At 44.9% G+C, this 19612-nt stretch overlaps 1 protein-coding gene across 2 annotated transcripts in view; it reads left to right on the top strand.

Moving 5' to 3' along the window:
- Cd86 (CD86 molecule) overlaps positions 1–19612 on the top strand; it is a 62462-nt gene that overhangs the window by 37246 nt on the left and 5604 nt on the right. For both annotated transcript variants that reach the window (XM_052740618.1, XM_052740616.1), the window contains exons 2-5: positions 1749–1795; positions 10636–10971; positions 13392–13688; positions 16063–16212. In XM_052740618.1, coding sequence (XP_052596578.1) covers positions 1749–1795; positions 10636–10971; positions 13392–13688; positions 16063–16208 — 826 coding nt within the window. In that variant the 3' untranslated portion in view covers positions 16209–16212. The remainder of the gene's footprint in view (positions 1–1748; positions 1796–10635; positions 10972–13391; positions 13689–16062; positions 16213–19612) is intronic.

The following is a 19612-nucleotide window of genomic DNA, read 5'->3' as shown; positions in this document are numbered from 1 at the left end:
CAGGTCCAAGCCCCTTCCCACTGCACCAAGGCTGTGCAAGGTGTCACACCACAGGCCCCGGATTCCAGAAGCCTGCCCATAGACCAGGTACCAATCCCGATTCCCCTGCCTGGGTACCCCCCAAACAGTTCAAGCCAAACAACCATCTTCCGTGTCCAGAGGGCCTAGTCCAGTCCCATGGGGGCTCCACAGCCACAAGTCCACTCATCTTTACTTTTAAATTTTGTTTTGTTTTGTTTTTCGAGACAGGGTTTCTCTGTGAAGCTTTGCGCCTTTCCTGGAACTCACTCTGTAGCCCAGGCTGGCCTCGAACTCACAGAGATCCGCCTGCCTCTGCCTCCCGAGTGCTGGGATTAAAGGCATGCGCCACCACCGCCCGGCCTTTTAAATTTTTGTGTTATGTGCAGGTATAATCTCTAAAAATTCTTAATTAAAACACTGCAGTCTAGAAGGATTGAAACACACACACAAACACGCTTTAGCCCATTGCTCTGTGCTAAGCACTGTAAGAGCAGAGGGAGTGTCCACATATACCACCTGAAGGGTGGAGAACAGCTTTAGACAATCCACCTTCCAAGGAAGAAATTTTTGCTATCCAGTAAATAATAGTGTGTCTTCCCTAAGCACTCGTTTCCTTTCATGTGCAAAGCCGGGTATTAATCCACCTGCTAGGTTTTCCTTCTCACATGGGCCGTTAAAAAGCTACAAGCCAAACTTGTGTGCCACCCAACACAAGGTGGCATATTTCCATGGTAAGTCTTTAGCATTGGCCTTGTCTTGGGATCTGCTCCAAACTGCTGTAATTGGTTTCTTTTTCCACCATCTTCTGATGTTGGCCCTTACCCTGTGTTTCCACTAAGCCCCATGGTCACTGGGGTCTACGGTGAGTGGGTGAGTGGAGAAACACAGAGAAAATAGAGGAAGGGAAGGCTAGAGATTGTAAAGCCCTGTGTGACGCTTTCTTTGGATCATGTTGCAGACGAAGTGGGTAGGTGGGGCAGTTATTCTCAAAGTGTGGCCCTGGGGATTGTTAGACAAAAGATTCATCTCAACCTCTTGTGAAATTCTCTGTGCCCAGCCCAGGGAAGTGTTTCCCATGCTCTCCGGGTGACTTGTGTGCACACTGAAGTTTGAAAACCACAGGAAAAATCAAAGGCAGTTTGATTTTACTCAAATGACTGTGTTCCCTCGCACCCCCAGCGCTGCTGGAGAAAAAAGAACGCTGTGCTCTGCTGCAGAGTGTCCCCGAGCCTCCTCCACTGACATGAAATGCCTCCTGCTAAGGCCACAGTCCAGATCAGTTGTGGGGAGGGTGTGGAGGGATAGAGATCACTGTTTTACTACTTCATTCTGGAAACCAGGTCTCTGCCTTTGTGAGACTTGGCCATCTTATCTACCTTTGGACTTTTCCTTGGAATTTCCTGAGTCTAGGAAGGAAGAGGAGAGAGGAGGGAGGAGGAAGGCGGCCTCTGTTACCATGTTTGGAATTAGCAGCCATCTTTTCTGCCCACAGTTCCACTGGTCAGAGCTCAGTTGCTTGACCTGCCTCACTGCAGAGGAGGCTGGGTAATACAGCCTGTGTGTGGAGCTAAGGGGGAAAAAAATGGCCTCAGTGAATGTATGCATTGACTCTGCCACCCCTGGGACCCACATGAATTCCAAATACCATTTCCAGGTCGTGTTTTGGGGAACAAATGTTTTCAATTTCACTTTCTAACTACGTTTTATCTTGTCTTTTTACACTCTAGCACCATGGGATTGGGAATCCTCTTTGTAATGGTCTTCGTGCTCTCAGGTAAGAACCTTTTTTCCTGTGTAAAGTCTTGGAGTCCTTCTGCTGTCCCTCAGGGAGTTGAACCACTGCAAGCCCAGGCTTGAGAGTTGGTGGGGTTTGCTCAGGATTGATTCGAGTTGCCTTAGACTCCATAGCAAATAACTTTCCTAGAGACCAAGGAAGGGTCAGGACCAAGACCAGGTGTAGTCTGGACATCTCCCTGCTCTTCCATCAAACTCCCAGGATCCAGACACACAGCACAAGGTGGAGTGTCCCATCCAAGGCTTCTGAAGGGCTACAGAAGGCCACTGCAGAGAAACCTCTGACTTGGCTCCACACATACACGCTCTGGTCTTTCCTGCCCTCATTTCCAGTATTCTCAGGCCCTTGGGAAACAGCTGGTGGGCTTCCCAAAGCTTCTTGCAGCACTGATTCCTGCCCACACCCTTCTTCCTTCACCTGTGCCCTAGTTCAAACGTTAGACCTGTGACTCTGGACCTCCAATTAATCATGCCAGCCAATGTATCTTGAAGCCAAGGAAGCTGATGCTACAGGTTCCCCTTGCACAGATTCCCCCTTTCTGAACCTATAAAGACCCCAGGAGGCCCCTAGCACTACAATGGATGTCTTGTGACCTAGTAAGATATGGATTAGATAACCACAATTAATTAAGATTCACACACACACACACACACACACACACACACACACACACGAATGATGTTCCCCCATCCAGTCTCCTCCTGCTGGGTGACATTTTTGCGTTTGAATTGTGTGATCTTTTTCTTTTTTTTTTTTTTTTTTTTTTTTTTTTGGTTTTTCGAGACAGGGTTTCTCTGTGTAGCTTTGCGCCTTTCCTGGATCTCGCGCTGTAGACCAGGCTGGCCTCGAACTCACAGAGATCCGCCTGCCTCTGCCTCCCGAGTGCTGGGATTAAAGGCGTGCGCCACCACCGCCCGGCTGATCTTTTTCTTAATAGTGCCCCAAAGTTTAGATTTGTAAGGCTTCCCAGAACTCAGCCTCTCCCAGTCCATTGCTCTTCTCTGGGATGCCTCTCTAAGCAGCTGGCTGGAGGCCCTACCGTGAATCCTGCAACTGAACACTGCTTTATTTCTGCTGGCCCACCCTTTCCTGTTACTCATTTCTCCACCTCAGCTGTCAGAGAAGCCACCTCAGCCTTGGTGACAAGCAGGCAGGGTAGCTGAGCTGGCGGTGTGCCAGAAGCATCTGCAGGCCACCCCTGACCACCTGGCCTCTGACTAACCAGTTCAACCACAAAACCACCTCCTCCATTATGGTCACACAACAGGCCCTTGGCCACTGTTCCCAGCCCTGGCTGGGTAAGGAGGAGCTGGGCACTGTGGAGAGGTATTCTTTCAGACCTCAGCGGGTGGAGACAGGCCTTTTGTGATTTGTGTTTTCTGCTTAGCACCAAAGCTTGCCAAGGCTACCAGGGTGAAATCTACAGATGCTCACCTATCCACCCATCAGCAGCAGTGTGGGCGAGAAGAGCAGCTTTCACCCGCCAGGGCCGATGACCTGGAGTCTCAGTTCCTGGGGAGGTAGAAAGGCAATGATATCAGAGGTGGGGGAGGTAAAGATAGACTGTGCATGTGTATACATGTGTGAGTGTGCGCACAGGTGCTCATATCTCTCTCTCTCTCTCTGTGTGTGTGTGTACATTCATATATGTCTGTGTGTGTGTGTGTGTGTGTGTGTGTGTGTGTGTGTGTGTGTGTGTGTGTGTGTGTATGTGTTCAGGTACTTCTCTGAGCACTTTGTAAATAGCAATTCATTTAAAAATCCCAATGACTTGTCTCATTAGACCTTGTCATTCTTCCCCATTTTAAGACAAGGTCCCTAAAGTGCAGAGAAGCTTAAGTAATTGACTGAAGAGCAACTCAGCTCCTAATGGGAGAGTCCAGATGCATACCCAGTGGTGCAGGTTGAACGTCACTGACGTGTGACGTCAGGCTGTTTCTCCCAACTCCTGCTCCTGAGGCACCGGCTCTGTTTCTTGGTGACTCAAATAGCTTTGGTGGAGGATACTGCTTCAACTTAGTCCTTTCTTGCTCGCAAGTCGCCTCCTTCCCATCCTCCTCTTGTCTTGAACCATACCTCAGATGGCCTTGTGGCTTAGATCTTAGCCCTGCCTGTCATGGTGGCAAGCCTAGCTTTTAGGGTCTGGGAAAGAAACGTCCTGGAAGCAAATATTCAGTATCAACTTAATGGAGACACCTTCCCTGTCCCCAGACTTCCTGGCTCTGCCCTTTGAAAGTGAGCAAGCAAAGTTGAGAAACCCACCAAAACCAAGGGCAGGTGTTACTTTGCTTTTGACCTGCTTTGAAACTGTGGAAACTCCTAGCTCCTGAAAAGGAAGGTGATGATGTTGAAACCATAAGAAGAAAAAAAAAAGAAAAGAAAAACTCTTGAATGTTAACTGATTGTGCTTCGTGGTAGTGAGGGGATGTATGCGAAGAAGATATATGTTAGGGAAGAACAGATTTAAAGAAGGTAGGAAAACAGCATCAACCATTAGAAAACAAACTCGCCAGTATTTCACTCATCACTAAAAGTAATGACAAGATAGTTGCAATCCGTTTTCCAACCTTTCATTTTTTTTCACTGTGTTAATCATTTATAAGTGTACTTCTTTTTTTAAATGTTTTTGAAAATTGCAAACATGTACACAGTGTGTCTTGGTCATATCCACCCCACTCCTTCCCTGAGCCCCCCTAAAATACCTCCGTCTCCCTCTCAACTTTGACTATGCGTCCATGGGACAGTTGCATCGACAACCCTAGTCCCCAAGGCTCGTTGAGTACAGCCAGAGAGCGGAGAGGTGGGAAGAATGTAAGAGAGGAGAGTTGTGAACCGCTGGTCTCTGGACATGACGCAGCTGCTAGACATGTGGATTGGCAGAAGCCGTGGTCATCTGCACAAGACAACCACAAGATCAAGAAAGTTAAAAGTTCCGGCAAGGAGCAGGGAGGAGCTCAGCCCCACCCCTAGCTGAAGAGCTAACGGGAGTTGATGGCCACTGAGAGAGTCACTATTCTTAGGGGGGGGACATTGATATCTATGGCTCCAGTGGGTGACCCACATACACGTGCATATGCACAGCACTAAACGGGTTTAGAATGTGTCGTTAAATTAAAAGCCAGCCATAATTAATGTAGAAAAAACCTATTCGAAATTAGTCTGTCTCTCCTTTTAGGGCATACCTCTGCTCCCTGAGCTAGGGAGTAGAGACCTATCACGGGTCAGACATCCCAAGAGAGAAACGAGATGAAATCGGCACTAATAATCCACGGGGGTGGTGGTGGGGGGGTGCAAAGTTGGGTAATTTATGAAGATAGATAAGACACAGAGCAAAACAATTCTGTCCCTCTTCCCACACCTTCCACATCTTCTCTCTGCCTAGAAATTAGATACCTTTGTTGCTGCCCCTAATTAATTGGTGTGGCAGCAAAGGACAACCTTGTGGTATGGCTTCTCTTTTTCCACCTTTATGTGGGTTCTGGGGGTCAAGCTCAGGATACCAGACATGCGCAGCCACCTTCTGAGCCTTCCCACTGTCCCTTCCCTCCAGGGAGCCTCCAGCCCGGCCTTCAGGTGGCTATGGCCGCAGGTGCCTGCACCGTGCCTGGTCCGGTTGGACCCTTGACTGTTGTTCTCCTTTTGTCTGAGGGTTCTCCAGGTTCTGGAATTCTCTTGTCACCCCAACAGCATCTGACTCAACAACCCTGCAGTGGTCCAGTCTTCCTTACTTGATGTGTACAACACAGCTCAGACTGATTCCGTGCTCTGTGGAAAAAGCCCACCGTCTGCCCCCAGATTTCTGTAGGTTCTGGCCTGGATGGCTGGATGAAATAGCATTTATGTGTTTGCCTTGGGCTCCTATTTCTTGCCGCTGTTGACTGGTCACTGAAACAAGTACTTGGGGTAAACAACAATTCAAACCTATTGTGCCCAAAGAGTCGCTTTGCTCAGCCTTTTCAAATGCAGGGATCTTTCTCAGTAGGGCATGTCTTACCCCAGTTAGTCACTCATTTTTAGCGGATCCCAGAGAGATCCGGGATGAGGAGGGGAGTTGTTGAGGAGTAATATGGAAATTGGTAAGAAAGAGCAAGGCCTTCCTGGTGGACCAGCTCCTTTGCGAACAAACAGGACGTTGAGACTGGTTTATTTTTTTCTTTCTGAGCAAGGGAACCTTAATTTTGTTTTTTAAATATAAGCTGGAATTTGACCCCCCCTCAGTATCAAATATGTTTGTGGCATCAAAGGCCAACTTCACACTAATTTGAAGATCTTAATAGGCTTTATTTGATAATTCTAGCATTACACATCACTCCATCCTGTGAAATAGAAAAAGTACCCCTCAAGGGCTGAGCAGAAGAGGTTGGTTTCATGGAGAGAGAAAGGCTGAAAAAAAAAAAGCAGAAACCAAAAAAAGGGGTTGGTCATTTCAGTGATACTTTCCCGTAAGGTAGAGGCAGAACAGTAGAAACCAGTCTGTACTGGGTAATACCTTATTGTTTCGTGTAAGGATGTGTGGTGCATACATTAAGGGAGTCTCGCTGTTGTGCTGATCAGCCAGTTTGGGAAGTTTGGGTGTCTCATTCTCGGAATCTCTTGCAAGGTCAGATAACAAGCTGGTTTGGATTTGGTGGTGTGGAGGGCTAGCATCGGTGACCCTGGTTTGATTTTTCTAGTCACGGACATGAAACTTACAAACCCTTCCTGTATGGACCACCCTTGCCTTGTAATGGGGAACATAAAAGATAATGTCCCCAAAGTCTCCGGGCAAACCCAGATTCTTTTTCTGATAGTCCTCGTTTTTTTTGCTTCATAGTCACTCACTGCCCTTGGCTGTAGTACCTCTGGGTATCCGGGGCAATGTCTGTGGCTGCTTTCTTGGGCATTTCCTGCAGATAATCAAAAGGTGATGGATGGGATGGCAGTGAGTAGGAGAGCCACTCTTAGAGATAGGGGAGGAAGATTTAAGAGGCAGAAGAGGGTCTACAGGAAAGCACCCAGAGGGCCACTGGGTATGGTATCTGGGACTCCAGTGAAGGCTGTGGACTGCAGATAAGCATCTGTTAGGTCATTGAATCGATAACAGATTGGATCACTCTGTTAGCGGTTGAACCAATGGGCATCCAGAATAAATCCCAGTGAGAATAGCACATGAACCAGGGAGTCAGACCGAGGAAGTTCATTCCAAGAAGACAAGATGTCAAAACTGAGCGACTTTGGATGGTATGGTCCGATGGGGTGAGGTCAGAAAGAGCACTTGGCTGCCCTGGTGGGAGCTGTTAACATCTCTTATCGGGAAAGTCTCAGGAGAGATGGGGGTGAGCAGTGGAGAGCGGGGAGCTGTTTCTGCTCACTAGGGGACTCTAACTAAAATGAAAAGCAAGGGCAGAGGGATCATTTTGAGACAGGGTGGTAAGATGGAAGGCCACATTCTGAGAAATAGAACATCACAAATTTCAAATGTTACCTGTCTGTTCAATGGAATCACTTCCTCTAAGAGTGCTCATACGTCCGGTTATAAGATCAGATCTGTAGACCCGAAGTGGTTTCTTCAGTATGCCTTCTACTAAGGCAAAGAGGCATATTTACTGGCCTTACTGGCGAGAAATGGTTAAAAAGCTGTATTATTTCTGTGCTGTTCAGTGTATTCGCCACTAGCCATATGTGACTTACTAAGCTTGAATGAATTGAAATTAAATGAGATGAAAAAATTCAATTTTTCTCTCCAGCACTGTAAAAATAATCCGGTTTCTCAGTCACATTTACCAATTATCAAGGATTCGAGAACCACATTATTCAAAACCACATAAGAATTTTCTCATCTCAAAGCATCCGTTGGGGGAAATAATGCAGTGTGGGGACAAGATTGAGGTCTCAATGAAATTGAAGACTAGATATAGAGAAAGTAAGAGTGAAACCTGGAGGAATCACGGGTTATGGGTAGAGATGAGTGTCTTGAGGCTAAGATCTGAGGTCCTCAGCCTCAGGTGACTCTGCTTGGGATCATGTCATGGAAGATAGAAGGCTTCTGAATTGGTCTTTGTGGCTGATGAAGTCAAGCAGCTTTGATATAAGGTTGCTGGTAGACTCGGTGGTGGATAAACTGTTAGATTATCTTGACAGTTATGTTGAAAGTTGGTTAGAAAGAACAGCCTTGAATATAATGCCAAAATCCTCCTTGAATGACGAGGTAGTGACTAATAATTAATGGTTCGCAACAGGGAGATAGGTTACATAGACTAGTAGAGATCCCTCTAAATGAAGAGGGGCTGCTCCAGGTCCTTGTTGATGAAGCCAGCAGTGTCTGGGGGCCACACAGAGTCCTTTGAGTAGAACCAGATATCATGGAAAGAACATTTAAATGTATATTTATTGAAGATGTTCAGCTATCATGGAGTCTAGTACAATGGAACAGGACTTCCAGCAAGCCTAGAAAAGCTTTGGAGGAAGTTCACAAAAAGAAGAAGAAACTTGGAGCATAATGGCATAGTAAAACGAGGAAGAGATGATTAAAGCATTGCCCGAGTTTGGGGTAATGACCAGGGAAGACTGATGCTCTGGTGGGTCGTAGACTCGCAGAGTTCTCAGACCATGGGCTCCAGGTGGCACTCAGATGTTTGTTTTCCTACAGAAGTCCTTTAGTATTCTTGATCTCTATTCCCAGTCGGGGAGATGTATGGCTAAATTCCTATGTGCCTGCCTCCTGACATCATCAAACCATTTCTCTTGCCCAAGTGTTAGAGGAGGGAGGGATCCTCTGTGCTTTCCACCACCAACGGAATCCCAGGGAATTCACTTGTTTAGAGGCCCCAAGTTCTGGGGGCCAGAACAGGGGAGGCCTGAAGCCACGGGGAAAGAACAGACCTTGTGTCACATCTTCCCCATATGGTCACAGTTAAGAACATGGACCTTCCTGATTCAGAGTGACATCAAGAAAACCCGGGTCTGGGGATGAGCCAAAGCATGTAGACTGTGAAATACTTTCAGTTCCACTTAGAATGGCTACAGAGTGATTTCCACCCCCATGGAGAGGAGGAGAGGTTTGGAAAAGGTAGAAATGAATGTGTCCAGGCCGTTGTCTCTGATCTCCTTAGTTTTCCAAATAGGGGTTCTTGGTAAAAATGCAGAGTCTGATTGAGATCTTGGTTGGAACCAGAGAGTCTAAGTTTCTGACCAGCCCCCAGATGAGGCCAATGGCTTTGGTCTGCTTTGTATTTGCAGGTAAAGAGGGAGCTGAGGTGAAGAGGAAGTCTCGGTTATCTTTTCGAGAAGGGGCCTGGGTAGGAGACGTTGCACTTGTCTGTTAGTAGAGAGAGTGGATAGAAAGGAAAGTAGGTACTGTGAGTCTCCACAGAGGAAAAGAAAACCTGGGTGTCAAGAAGATGTAAGAAACTCAGGGTGAATTCACTTTCAGTTCGAGAAAATGTGACTGACAGCTGAGCAGTAATGTCACACCAATCGATAGCTGGTCAACGCTTTAGCTGCCTGTTCGCCTTCTCTATTAGATCATCTGCCCAGGATCACACAACAAATTAGACCTAAACAAGAATGTGTCCTGCCCTCCCCAGAGTCCTGCCCACACCAACCGTCACAGCACTGGGAACATTTACAGTAGGTGGCACTCTTGCCTCTCACTTAAGAGATTACCAAAGGTGTAACAGAAAGCCGGATGGAGTAAATTGTCCTTAGATCCCATTTTCACTGTTGTGGGAACCCAGTGTTTTCCCTCTTCCCTCCAGCCCAGACACGCATGCTATGCTTCACTGGTGTGTGGAGTACCCCCTGAGATCACTGGCAACCTCTTGGCCATAGGTTCTCGTGGGGTGGTCTGCAGTAGTTCAGCTCTGCCAAGTACACTCTCTTGCTCCCAGTCTACTTAGGTCCTGTTTGAAGGGAGGCCCACTGATGAGGTCAATTTATGCTTTCCTGCACCACCAACACTTTGAGTGCGACTCATCTCATCTCCCACCCCCTCTCATCCTCCCTTTCCTCCCTTCCTGAAATCCTGAAGGATGAACGGCTCTTTATGCAGAACCTTCTCCAATCTTCTCCCCATGGCAGCATCCAACTTCGCATGAACCAGTAACAACCCACTCACCTCGCCTTTCACCTCTCAGCTCCCTCTATTTACTTTCCTCTCTCAAGGAGCTCTGTGGCCCAGCAAAAGGTCCTACAAGTTGGCTTATGCCAGAATGTCCTATCTCCGAACTTTGCCAGCATGCTCCTTTGGGGTTATAAAAGTTTGCAGAGGCAATGAAGCCTGGGAGTAGCAAGTCAGTTTCTCTGGGGTTTCTCCAATATGATAAAGCACCTCCTCACCTTCCCACCTACAGTTCACTCCCAACATTCTACTCATGTTCCTTAAATACTCTGACCACACAATCTCCCAAGAGTCACTACATTTTTTTTTTTACAATAGCAAACCAAAGAATAAGAGGATGGCACGGGACAGGGAGGGGTTAGGGTGGTGGCATAGCAGTTATGGAAGCCTATAATAACCACATGATGATGGTCAATACTCTGGTTTAGAAATCCACAGAACCGTAGTGCTGGAAAGAATCCTAGAACATTATTTCAGACCACTTCCTTAAGGAGGTGAGAAAACCGAGACTCATAAAGGTTGTAGTCTGCACAAGGGAACAGTGGAGCAAGAACAAGGGTCTGACCCAGATGTCCAGCATGGACGTCCAGTTCTAGATCTTAACATTCGGCTCTCCAGGATCATCGCTCGCTGGAAAGCCGGAGGCTGGGTGTTGTGTTGGGGGAATGGAATTTCTTCCTTCCTGTTTCCTCTTCCCTAATTCTCAGTTTTTCTATTTTAGATGCTGCTCTCCTGAAGAGACAAGCTTATTTCAATAGGACTGCGTACCTGCCATGCCCATTTACAAAGGCTCAAAATAGAAGCCTGAGTGAGCTGGTCATATTTTGGCAGGACCAGAAAAAGTCGGTTCTGTATGAGCACTATTTGGGCAAAGAGAAACTCGACAGCGTGGCTGACAAGTATCTGGGCCGCACAAGTTTTGACGGAGATAAATGGACTCTACGACTTCACAATGTTCAGATCAAGGACACGGGCTCATATGATTGTTTCATACAAGAGAAAACACCCAAAGGTTCGGTTATCCTCCAGCAGACAGATACGGAGCTGTCAGTGACCGGTATGTGGTCAATGTTGTGTTCAGATAGTTGGCCTGCTCACATGAGACTATAAATGAACAGGGAAACATTAAGGCTGGGAATTTGAAAGAACTGGACAGGAAGGCAGAAGATGGAGATGGTTGAGGAAATGCATCTGACATTTACCTCCACGTGTGTACAAAACACACACCCAAGCATGCACGCACACACACACACACACACACACACACACACACATGCACGCACGCACGCACACTCAAACACCACATGAAGGCACACACATGCACACACACAGCCTGTGGTCTGGAAGGCCTACCAAGGGTGGCAGCTAACAGATTCAGACTTTCCCTCCAACTCTCCATAGATCGTTTGAGTTTTTGCTGCCCCAACCATGAGCCCAGCAGACAGAAGGGAAACAACCCACTGAACAGAACCCACAAACCAATAAGCCAGCTTCTGTTTCACCGGGCTTAGGAAGGCCTGCATGTCACTACAGACTTTCGAAACCAGCATACAGGGAAACCTATCTATCATTTAAGTGCAAAATTTTTATTAATTTTGTAGACTCTGTATAGATAAAATTCAGGGCGCTTCCATCACAGTGGAAAATTCCCTTGGGGATAGTTCCTTTCGGAGTCATTCTCTTTTCATCCATAGCTCTTGCTTTGGGATCTTAGATTTTTGTCAATTTTAAGAATATTGTAGACACAGAGCCAATCGTGTATTTAATCTTCAAGGCTGACTTCTTTTATTCAGCAAAATGCCTCGTGTGTTTCACCTAAGTTGAGTGTATCAACAATTTGGAAGTTGTTATTTTTTTCTTAATTGATGAATTACATTATACTCTTTATCCATTCAACCACTGAAAGGCACTGGGTTGTTGCCAGTTGGAAAGCTGTTACAAATGGAGTCGCTGTAAACATTCAAGTGTCAGCTTCTGTGTGGACCTAAGTTGTATTTCTCTGGGGTAGATACCTAGACATGCTACTGCTGGATCCAGATGAGTTCTTAATGAACTTGGAAAAGGCAGACCAACAACTTTGGAGAAGCAGCCTTTCCTCCTAGAAGGAACTTTTTCTAAAACCACACAATCGAACAGGCAAAAACAGCCATAGAATGGAGTGCTACTCCCCTTGAGTGCAACATGATTCAAACAAGACTACCAGGCTTTCATTTAACCAAGTGCTAAGTCAGTGTTCTCTGTGCATGGCAGGCACCTTTGGAGAAACAGTATGTTTCAGGCGGGGCACAGACAAACTTTTAAAACTGGTTGTCTATTTGTTATAATGTGTATTACTGCTACAACTTAACCCGCGACTGCAAAGGCATTGTTGATGAAGCTAAATAGAATCTGGTAGCCCTCAGCAAGCATCAGCAGGATGGTCAAGGAACATTGTTAATATTGCCAAACTCAAAGAAGATGACATGTTTGTGACTTCCGTTTTAGAAACAATACATTGCATTAACTTTTTGGTTATAAGTCTAGCCTTTAATGGCTGAGCCATCTCTCCAGCCCCATACTGAATTATCAATTAATATATAGAATCTGCAAACACCCTAGTAGCTATAGAAGAACAGCAAGGGACATTTGTCAGGTCCAAGTTCTATGGGCCAGTGCACTTCAGCCCTGAAAACGAAGTGGGAAACAAAGGTGAGAGAATTTGCCCCCAGATGGATGAATTCTTAGAGCACAGTGGTTCTCAACCTTCCTCATGTGACCCTTTAATACAGTCCCTCATGTTGTGATGACCCCACATAATTTTTCAATAATGAAAAGTTATTTCATTACTACTTGATAACTGTGATTTTTCTACTGTTATGAATCATAATGTAAGTATCTGATATGCAGGATATCAGATGTGCAATCCCCAAAGGGGTCTCAACCCACAGGTTGAGAACCACTGTTATAATGCATGATGATGAGACCATGTTAATCGTGTCAAAAAACAGTATTCTGAGTTTGTAAACACAAAGACAAGACTCCCACTTCTTGTTCTTATTCTTAGGTTCTTAAAGATGAGACCCAGAGCATGTAAGGTCTGTAAACCCTGTGAGTTCCTGGTGGAATTTTAGCTCCACCCCCTGGGTGGAGAGTTGAAATGCTTCCCTGTGGGAATGTGGGCCCAATAGTCAGAGCAGGTTTCCACCCAGACTCCACTTCCTGGAATAGTTGCTTCACTACAGACCTTGGTGAGACCATTTCAGCTAGCTTGTCTGTCAGAAAGCACTCTCTTGACTTAGATAAGGAGTTAAGTGAATTTCTTGATAGATAAATGTAGGCTTATCATGTAGCCTTCCCTACGGGCTGAGACCCACACTTTTTACACCTTGAGAATGTCAGGTGTCCCCCAATCAGGGAATTTGCCGTTAGCTACTTACCACTCCTTTGTAAACACATCTACGTTTAGACTGACCATTTCCCTCTCTACTCTGCTTCCAGCTAACTTCAGTGAACCTGAAATAGAGTCGGTTCCGAATATAACAAGACATTCTGGCATAAATTTGACCTGCTCGTCTAAGCAAGGTTATCCAAAACCTATAAAGATGTATTTTTGGATAGCTAACTCAACTAATGAGCATGATGAGGACATGCAGATATCGCAAGACAATGTCACAGAACTGTTCAGCATTTCCGTTAGCCTATCTATGCCGTTCCCCGAAGACGTGTTCAATGTGACTGTCTTGTGTGTTCTGGAAACTGCGTCTGTGAACATTGTCTCCAGACCTCACTATGTAGGTAAGCCTGCTTCCCAAGACTACTTACTTCACTGGGAGTTACATGCAGACCTTTTAGCCCAACCATCCAACGTTCACTGCTTGCGGGGAAACCTGCCAGCAGGCCGGTAGGAAGGACCCAAATAGAAGGCTCCTGCTACATCTGCATGATCCAAGGCCCAAGAGTCTATGAATCTGGGCTACACTTGAAGAAACATGGTCTTAGCCCCGAAACTGACCCAGACTTTGGAGCTACTCTTGGATGGAGGATGATGAGGTGTTGTAGTCAGAAAATAGACGATATCTCCTAGCAAGAAGCCGTCAATTGAATAAAATGCATAACATGCACATACATACATATGTACTATGTTTATACCTGGCTCCCAACAGTACTTATTGTGCATATGGAATCGTTCTAGGCATTGTTGATTATAAGGCTGAAAACTCAAAGGTAAAAGATGTCTTCTAATTCTTGAGTTTCTTCCCGGAAAATAAGAACTCTATGACATACTTAGATGATAAACTGAATTTTTTAAGATGAAATTCAAGTCTAAATTATAGTTCGTGGAAACAATTGCCTACATTTAAAACAAGCTGATGATCAGCTGTGTGAGCATTCAGAGGCAGGCAAGAGCTTTGAAAGTCAACTTTCCTAAAGGTACTAGGGTTTTATCATACTGTAAAATGGATTATTGGGCTCGGTAAATATGGTGAAAAAGGGGACAGAGTTCTAAATGAAAGGCCCTCAAATTTGCAGTGACTTTCCACACAGAAAAACTGTGAGGTAGCAACTATGCTCGGCAGATGAGAGTCTGCTGTACCTAGTAAGAAGCAGGAAGTATGTTCAAGGCAGACCCAGTGAAGGAGTGTTTGTAGCACATTCTTGATGCATTTCTGGCTTCCATGCTGATGAAAGAAAAAGTTGAAACTCAGTGCCAGTTCTGTCCCGTTGAGAGCTAATCTACACCTGTACTCAACTTTTGAGAGGCAACCATTCCTCCTAGAATAAAGGCACCCTGTACCCACTTGACCCCCATTTATTCTGAACCTAATCCCATCCCCCAGCCATCTGCCTTCTGTTTCTACGGCCCCTTCTCCAGCCCTCTCCCTATGATTTACCCCTTCTGATGGCATCGCTCCATCCATCTCTTTCTGCATCCCCCTGACTTTGCCTCCTCCTTGCTCCTGGTGCCTCCCTCAGTAACTTGGCCTATGGACATACTCTTAGAAACATCCCTACGGCTAGTGCACACAGCCAGTTTTACAACTAAACCCACACTCCCTCTCCTGGTACTCATTTCCTTTTACTCAAATGTCTCAGTCACTGAGAATTTAGTGAAAGATGGAGTTACCCAGCTGTCCCAGTAGCTTCTACTGCAACATCTCCTAGCCACACAGAAGACACCCTAAGTAGTTCCTGAAGCTCAGCACCGTCATGTAGCCACCAACATCATGACCCCCACCCCCGCGCCACCCTTGTCTACAAATGAGCAGGGACTGATCAACACCATACACTCATCACCTCAACTTGTCAACTAGATTAGAACTTCCCCAGGTACCACCTTCAGAAAAGCTTCAGCTCTAGCTACCTTAGATACAAGCAAAAGGGCTTGTATCTCTCTGTCCCTAATCTATGCCTTGATCAGACATCGGTTAGCTACTGAATCTCTTTGAGTATCAAAAAGTGGAAGTCTTCCAATAGAAAGTATAACCCTCCTCTATTAGAAATTCCAAATAGGTTCAAGTGAGACAAACAGGGACACACTCAAAAGATATTAAATATGGTCCATGATTTATTTAATTCTTTACCTTATTATTCTAGGGACAGAAAACATGCTTACAAATTGTAGCTAAACTATGGGAGATTTTTACCCTAATTTTCCTATAATTTAGGATTAAATAAAAGAACTATTCCTTTAAATGTCTATAAAGTGAGCCACTCAACTTCCCATCAACTTCCCAGACTGCAGTTAGGCACTCCTCTTCTAGGAAGTAATTCTGGCCTTTGAGGATTGGATTTTCAAGAGAAGGAGGAAATATCAAAGGTTTTCTAACAGAGGAGGCATGCCAAAAAGCAAGCTGAGGAATCCTGGGCTACCTCAGTGGAAATAATAACCGAACACGTCAAAGTAGCTGCCCATGAGGAGGATGTTCTTTTTGCCCAGATGAGAGGTGATCTAGAGACTGACTTCTAGATGATGGTGGATGGAGGAACCATCACCCAGGGACTTTCCAAGCCCCCTGTTGTTGATTTCAGTTTCCTATGGCCCTAGAACCCAAGGGGATGATGGAAAGAAAGAGAGGGAGGGAGGGAGGCAGACAGGTAGGCAGGCAGGCAGCAAATGTAAGCCTTTCATAAATGAGTTTCTTACTGACAGAAAATTTGCCATTTCTAGTTCTTCCAGAGCCCCAAAGTGGTCAAAAGGAAACTTCGTCCTGGATTGCAGGTGCCATTGTCGTTATTGCGGTCTTCCTTGGATTTCTGCTGCTGCTCCTGGTAAAAAAATGCCTGAGGAAGCAGGAACAGCCTGGCATCTCTTAGAAAGGTGACAAGTGTCTTTGTCCTGTCTGAAGATAACCAGTTAAAGTTTGTTTTTAATGAGCACACCAGACGAGGAGGCAGCCCGACGGCGCAATGGTACATAGCACATGCAAGCCAAGTTCAGTCTCCAATACTGAAAAGGAAAAGTGTTTTTATAGTACATATATATGTGTGTGTATAACTCATGTTTACTCTTTTATCTGTTGATGGTTCTGTATTTGGCTACTGTGAATAGTGACATAATAAACATGGTTTATGTGTCGATATCTTTGTGATGTGCAGACTTAGAGTTCTTAGGTTATATACACAGGAATAGTGTAGATGTGTCACGTGTTAGTTCTATTTTTAGCCTTTTGAGGAACCTCCAAAGTAGTGGCCACCCTAATTTGCATTTTCACAAGCAGTGTGCAGACCTTCTTTTTCCTTGCACTCTTTCTGTCCTTTGTTTTCCTGATGACAGCCTCTCTGACTGAGGTGCCATGGAATCTCACTGTAGTTTTGACTTGTATCTCCTTAATGGCTAAGGATGTTACATAAGTGTGTGTGTGTGTGTGTGTGTGTGTGTGTGTGTGTGTGTTTATTTATTGGCCATTAATACTTTGAGAAGTGACTATTCAATTTATTTATTAATTGGGTACTTTGGGGGTTTCTTTTGTGTTATATTTTTAAATTTGTATTTATTTTTTGGAAAATCCCCTACATGTATGAAAGACAATGTTTCCTGATCATATTCACTCCTCATTCCCTAACTTCAATTTTCCTAGAACTCCTCCCATCAGCTCCCCCAAAGTCTGTCCCTTTTATAATTTATTTACCTATTTAACCCATTGAGTCCAATTAGAGCTGCCCGTGTACACATAGGCATGGGGTCATCCACAGGTGCACAGACAGCCTTCCACTGCCATACTCCTAAAAACAAGTGACTCTCCCTCCAAGGAATCATCAACTGCCAATAGCTTCTCAAGTAGGGCTGGGGCCTCACAAGCCCCTCCCTCATCAATCGATGATGAAAATTTTGATTGGCTTGACCTTGCACAAATCTTGTGCAGGTCACCCCAGCTGCTGGGGGATCATGAGTACAACAGTCATGTCATGTTCAGAAGACAGCATCTCACAGCCCTGCTGTCCATCCTCTGACTCTTACATTCTTTCTCCTCCATCTTCTGTGAAGTTCCCTGAGCCTTGGGGGTTGGGTTTGGATATAGAGGTCTCATTGATGGCTGAACATTCAAAGTCACTTATTCTCAGCACTTTGAACAATGATGTGTCTCTGCATTAACCACCACCCGCTGCAATAAGAAACGTCTCTGGCCAAAGTTGGGAGCAACATAAATCTGTGGATATCAATATAAATATTTAGAAGGCAGTTTGATAACATAGCCATTTAAAAGGACAACATCAATAGATTCTCCCCTAAGGTCTGTGATTTCCTTCATCCTGTTTACAGTACTAGGCATGAATTTCCTCCTGTAGAGCAGACCTCAAATCCAATCAAGAGATCAGTTGGTAATCTCCATAAAGAGTCTTACCACCGTTTGCGCTAGTGGGCATATTTGGTCTGGAAAGTGGGTGTTGTAGCAGGCAGGGACCAGCACTAGATAAGACCATTGATGGCTTTTCTCCCCCAGTAGCCTTCATAGCACCTTCCAGCACTATGGAAGCTATGTGGCAGAGAGACAGTTTCCTGGGCAGTTCAGAATGGATTTCTGTGTGTCTTACAACTCAAGTATGTGGTGTCTTCAGCAGTAGAGTCTTAAACCATCCAGTTCTGATAGCAACTATGAGCAACAGCCATAGCCTGTACTGTTTTGGATACTTCTGGGCCTCTCTGATGAGTTTCCTTATTTCACTCAACTTTGGGGTTTGTTTCTCCTGGAGTTTATTCACATCTGCTATGTGTTGTCTAACATAGCTATAATCATTGGAATCCTTTGTCTGGAAGTTCTTTCGGGCTGTTTTCATTAGAGGCATACCATATAGAGAGATTAGCAAGTTGTGGATAAGATATGCTGTCTTGTTTTTGTTTTTTGTTTTTGGGGTGTGTGTGTGTATGTGTGTGTGTGTGTATGTATGTGGTGTGTGTATGTGTGTATGTATGTGTGTGTGTATGTGTGTGGTGTGTGTATGTGTGTATGTATGATGTATGTATGTGTATATGTGTGTGTATGTGTGTATGTATGTGTGTGTGTATGTATGTGTGTGTGTGTGTGTGTGTGTGTGTGTGTGTGTGTGTGTGTGTGTTGCTTTTATTCTGCACTGGGACTTATATATCTGAAGTGGCTTGTTGGTTTATACCTCCTGCCCTTTCTCTCTCTCTCTCTCTCTCTCTCTCTCTCTCTCTCTCTCTCTCTCTCTCTCTCCCTTTTGTTCTGGCCACCTTTCTCTTTCAGTGGAGGTGTTTACAATGTTCAGGTGAGGCCAAGGTCCCCTCCTTGGTTCAGGTGGCTATGAAACCTGTGCTCCTGAAGGAAAACAAAAACAAAAACAAGAGAGGAGGTTCTTTGTGTTTTAGATATGCATTTTCTGTTACACGTTCAGTGGCGAAGATTTTCTCTGTCACGTAGGCTATCTCCTCATTCTGTTGTCAGCCTCGCTGTTCCGCAGTCCTTGGGTTCTGTGCAGTTCCATTTGTCACGTCATGCTATTATTTCCCGAGTTAGAGGAGTCCTTCTCCAAAAGTCCTTGTCGGGGCCTTAGCTCCGGTTTTCCCCTATGTTTTCCTCCAAAGCATCAAAGAAGGCAGTTTGTCTTAACTAAGGTTTTCACCCGTTTTAAATAGATTTTTCTTTACCAGGTAAGAAATAGAGATTATAGTTGTGGTCATCTGTATGTGGATATCTAGTTCTCGAGGCACCGTTTTTTTCTCTTTTTCTCTAATATATATTTTTGGCACCTTTGTAAAAAAAAAAAATAGACACCAACAGCTGTATTTATGGGGCTAATTCTGAGCTCTCTGTTCTCTCCCACTGGGCTACATGTCTATCTTTGTGCCTGTATCATGCTGTTTCTGTAACTGTGGCTAGACAGTACAACTTGAGATCAGATATTGTAATATGGTTCAACTATTTTGGGGTCTTTCTTTGCTTCTATATTAATTTTATGATTGTTTTCTCTATTTACGTGCAGAATGTCATTGGAATTTTAGTAAGACTGAATTGAATCTGCACAGTGTTTTTGGTAATACATCAATTTTTCATGTTTTTTTCTGCCCACATGTAAGCATGGAAAATCCTTCTTCTAATATCTCTTTTCATTGCTTTTTTTCTTCAGTGCTTTAAAGTTCTCATTTTAGAGGTCCTTCATCCTCTGAATTAGATTTTCTCCTAGGCTTGTTGATGTTTGGTTTGTTTTTTGTTTGTTTATTGCTATTGCCAGTTAAACTCAATATGTAGACCAGGCTGGCC

Source organism: Peromyscus californicus, unplaced genomic scaffold, assembly GCF_007827085.1.
Source record: "Peromyscus californicus insignis strain IS unplaced genomic scaffold, ASM782708v3 Scaffold_16__1_contigs__length_79575227, whole genome shotgun sequence".
In the NCBI taxonomy this organism is placed as follows: Eukaryota; Metazoa; Chordata; class Mammalia; order Rodentia; family Cricetidae; genus Peromyscus; species Peromyscus californicus.
The sequence above is the reverse complement of the archived record's forward strand: the minus strand, read 5'-3'. Positions and strand labels throughout refer to the sequence as shown.